General features: G+C 49.8%; 1 protein-coding gene across 1 annotated transcript; it reads right to left on the reverse strand.

Annotated features, from left to right (window-relative positions):
- Positions 1 to 3,286: 3,286 nt before the first annotated feature.
- On the reverse strand, positions 3,287 to 4,318 carry LOC149431557 (zinc finger CCHC domain-containing protein 18-like). The gene has a single exon (XM_089665473.1). The coding sequence runs from the start codon at positions 4,316 to 4,318 to the stop codon at positions 3,287 to 3,289; it is 1,032 nt and encodes a 343-aa protein (XP_089521599.1).

Raw genomic sequence — 4,318 nt, forward strand, 5'->3', positions numbered from 1 at the left:
TACCCCTCTGCCTCGGCCCCGTCCCATCCGGGTTGACGGTCATGAGGAGTATGAGGTGAGCCGGATCTTGGACTCTTGATTGGAGCGCGGTCGGGTGCAGTTCCTGGTTCATTGGCGCGGTTATGGTCCCGAGGAGCGTTCCTGGGTTCCATCCGCGGATGTTCATGCTCCTGCCCTCCTCCGCGCTTTTCATGCCCGCTTTCCTCAGAAGCCTTTTGTTGAGCCGCGGAGGGGGAGGGGTACTTGAGGAGGAGGTACTGTCAAGGTCCTACCTTTTCCCAGAGGTTGTGCTGCTCCATGTGCTGGCATCCATCTTGGATTTTTGCAAAGAGCATGGTGGGAGTCTTTTATGCCTTCAGGCCTCTGAGGTCCATTCCCCAGAGGGGTGTGGTTGATTACATATAAGTCTGTTGTCCGCACATGCCCTTTGCATTTGTGTCTTGTGTGTTAGTGTTGCAACAGCTCTGTGTATACTCTCGTGACTCTCCTGGAATCTGACTCGGCTTGTGACTAGACCATTCTCTGCGTTTTCCTTTGATCTGACCTCCCGTTGCTGAACCCGGCCTGTGACCTGTGATTCTTGTCTACTGTTTTGTACCGTTTGTCCCGTTGTTGTCGACCCGGCCTGCCCGACTATGCTAGTGTCTGATTCCTACCAGCTACACTCCATTGGCGGCGGCCATTACCGCAGCTGGGGTGTCTCGGGGGCCGCGACCTGGTTCCTGGCTGCGTCAAGTCCATCCCCACCATCAGGGGCCCTAGTGAAAGACAGCCTGGGACTTAGACTCTGCCTCCTGAGGGACTCCGGTCTGTGGGTGGTGGTTGTCGTCAGTCAGTGCGTGACCCTGCCTCTAGGCCTGCCTGTCCATTCCACAGCTCCTGCCCTGACAGAGACAAAGAGTACAAGTAGGAGCTTTACTACAAGAACTGAGGCTGCAGATAATACAGTAGGGTACAATTGGTCAGCAGCAGGACAGTTTAACCGCATGCCCTCTGCCCTATAGCAGAAATATTGCTACAGGCAGCAGGCCTGCGCAAAATCATGTGTATGTATATGTAGCGATACCCCCGTAGGGGCTGTTTAAGTTTGTTCACTCCGCCACTCTGCCTCTCAACCCCAAAAACTGTCTCAGCCCCAACTGGCACACCTGGCAATAGTGTAAGTGCAAGGATCAATGAAAAGCACACACTTTATAATAAAACTCAGAGATCAGCTTTACTGTAGACCTCTATGGGAAGTAATAAACATTAACAAAAGGTATATGTTAGGAGAATCAAGAGAACAGCAAATACTGTGACCGAAAGCAATATAACTCACTTTTACCTAGGACCTCCAGCTGATCGAACAGGTTTTGGCAGATCTGGGTCATCGTCTTCCTCTCCACTCTACAGTAGTTCGTTGAGTGGGCGAGCTGTTTTAGCGAATCCCTCAACAAATCTTCTGTAGTAGGAACAGAATCCCAGAAATGACTTAAGTTCGGTCACATTAGTAGACCTTGGCCACGAAGTGACGGCCTCTAGCATCTGGGGGTCGGTGGCCACTCCATCAGCAGACACAATGTGGCCAAGGTAGTTAACCGAGGGTTGATAGAACTGGCACTTCTCCAGGGATAACTTCAACCCCTCATCATGGAGTCTCTTCAGTACCTTCTCTAGACGCTCTTTGTGCTCCTCCAGAGTCTTGCCAAAGACAATGATATCATCTAGGTACACCAATACCTCTATCAGGTTCATGTCTCCCACCGTCTTCTCCATTAACCTCTGGAAAGTGGCTGGGGCACCGGACAGGCCTTGTGGCATGCGGTCGAATTCAAAGAACCCCACCGGGGTACTGAAAGCAGTCTTCTCTCGGTCTTCAGGGTGCATGGGAATTTGATAGTATCCGCTCTTCAAATCCAACACGCTAAACCACTTGGCCCCTGATAGACTCTGCAAAGCGTCTTCTATTCTTGGGGTGGTGTATTGGTCAGGAATGGTCCTCCTGTTCAGCGTCCGATAATCAATACACAGCCTCAATGCACCATTCTTCTTCCGTACCACCACTATTGGAGAAGCATATGGACTCCGGGACTCTCGGATGATACCTGCCCCTTTCAACTCTGCCAGTTGCTCACGCAGGTCTTCCAAGTCCCCTAAAGGAATCCGTCGAACTCTCTCCCTGAATGGCTTATCCTCTTTAAGACGGATTCGGTGTTTGGCACTTTTTGCACATCCCACATCGAATTCACTCTTGGAGAATGCTACCTTCCATCCCTGAAGCTGAGCCTTGGCCCTTTCCTTCCATTCAGGTGGAAGGGGAATATTTTCCAGATAAAATTCCTTGGCAGGGATCCCATCTTTCTCTTCCCCCACCAAATCAGATAGTGAGACTGGGGTGGCTGGGTTAACTTGTCCCAACAACATCCGTGCTGGCATCTTCACAGGTAAGACCATTATGTTGCAGACACTAACTGAGATTTTTCCATGACTTCTTTGTAACGCTTTAGTTGAAACAACTTCAGGAATTATCTCTACTCCCGAACCTTTCCTCTGGCCATCTGCCTCGACGACAATGAAAGGGCCGGGTTGCTTCCAGTTTAACTTGACGGACGCTTGTAAACAGGCCACTTCACCAGGCTGTAACACCTTCTCCCTTCGGTCCAAATGCCAGATCTTCCCCACTCCTTCAGCTGGAGCTTTCTGTTCTTGCACCAGGCACTGATAGGCCTGTCTCAACAAGGGGTGCACACTTGTAGTTGAAGTGTCTGACTTCAGAACAACAGGCGTCAACAGTCTTCTGACCAGATCAGCATTGGTTCCTATGATAAGGGAACCCGTACTGACCCCTACTGGGCGAGGACAGACCACTGCTAACGTGTCAAAAGTCTCAGTTTTCCCAGCCACTGAGGAATCAAAAGTCAGCCTGACTGGTATATAACCGTCATAGGGGAAGTTTTGAGTGCCAATGCCCCATATCTCCAGCTCTTCCAACTTCTGCAAGGGCAGGTGCTTGAGGTGCTTGTCATAGAAGTCTCGGTAGAGAAGGGTCACTTGAGCTCCAGTATCCAAAAGGGCCTTAGTGTAGATTCCCTCTACTTGGATGGAAACGACAGGAGCAGGTCCCACCAGCCTGTCTGGAAGCTTGGGGGTGGTTGGGATCTGAGTCTGTTTGGTGGCCTGAATCCGCACTACTTTCTTGTGAAAATTCTGATCTGGTTTGAGTCTCCTTTGAGTGCTGGGCATCTGGTGTGCATTGATCCTCCACTGCTGGGACGTATGTGCCAAAGTAAATGGGGCACTGGGTCGCTCAGAGGCAACAACAGGAGCCTTCTGCAAAGGGTTGGACTTCCGCTGCTGTCTCCTCTTGTCTTTTTTTTATGAAGCTCACTACTTCAGATGGGCACCCAGTTTGCTCCTTCACCGGGGCCTTCTGAAGGTTTTTCTGCGACTTTCCAAGAGACAGCTTCTTTAATGCTCTCACCAACTCTGCTGTAAGGTCTGTCAGGTTCTCTTCATTTGAGCAATTAGCGATTAAATGGCCTACCTCTCCACAGCGATAACACTTCTTATCGTTAGAGGAGACAACACCCCTTCCTCCCTTGATCAGACTGGACACCGTCTGCTTCACTTCCTCAAGTGATTGTTGCATATCGGCATGGGCTTCCATCACTTGTCCTACTGTTTTCTGAATTCCACAGAATGTTTGCTGTAGAGTAGTTTGCGCCTGTGCCAACTGAACTATAGCTTGTGTCAAAGTGTCAATAGAGCTGACGGGCCCTCCATCTGATCTGGTCTCCGATGCAGACCCAGACTGTATGATGTAAGCCGTAGCGCCATGTTTAAGACCCTTGGCAGACTCAGGTATCTGTGCCTTGGCTGCAATGAGAGCTTCTTCCTCTCTAATAGCCTTTATGAATTTGGAGTAAGTGAGGAGGTCAGTTGGACTCCTGGATTGAAGTTGTAGCACAATGGGATCCAGTGGCTGGGCTCCCCTTTGCACCTGTAGCATTAAGGCTTTATTGGCCTCTTCAGCTTTCATCCTACCTTTCATTAAAACTTGTTGAAGGGTTTTATCCAGCCGTGTGACATAGTTTATTAATTTCTCACCCTCCATTTGATAAGTGTGATGAAAGAGATAGATTAATTCTGTGCAATCTTCAACTCTCCCATAAACTTCACAGAGTGCTTCTAGACACTCAGAAACTGAGCAGGTGGGTTTATCCCATTTCAGGTTTCGAACTACATCAGAAGCTAGTGCCCGCAGGCTCTCTACCACCCTCTGTCTCTTTACCGTGTCAATCACATCCCACTCTTCCACCGCTTGGATGGCTTGATCCAT

Source organism: Staurois parvus, unplaced genomic scaffold, assembly GCF_062004578.1.
Source record: "Staurois parvus isolate SC_StPar_1 unplaced genomic scaffold, SC_StPar_1.0 ptg002208l, whole genome shotgun sequence".
Lineage (NCBI taxonomy): Eukaryota > Metazoa > Chordata > Amphibia > Anura > Ranidae > Staurois > Staurois parvus.

Coding starts and splice junctions, on each gene's coding strand:
- LOC149431557 (XM_089665473.1), bottom strand. CDS start 4,318: ATGGATCAAGCCATCCAAGCGGTGGAAGAGTGGGATGTGATTGACACG.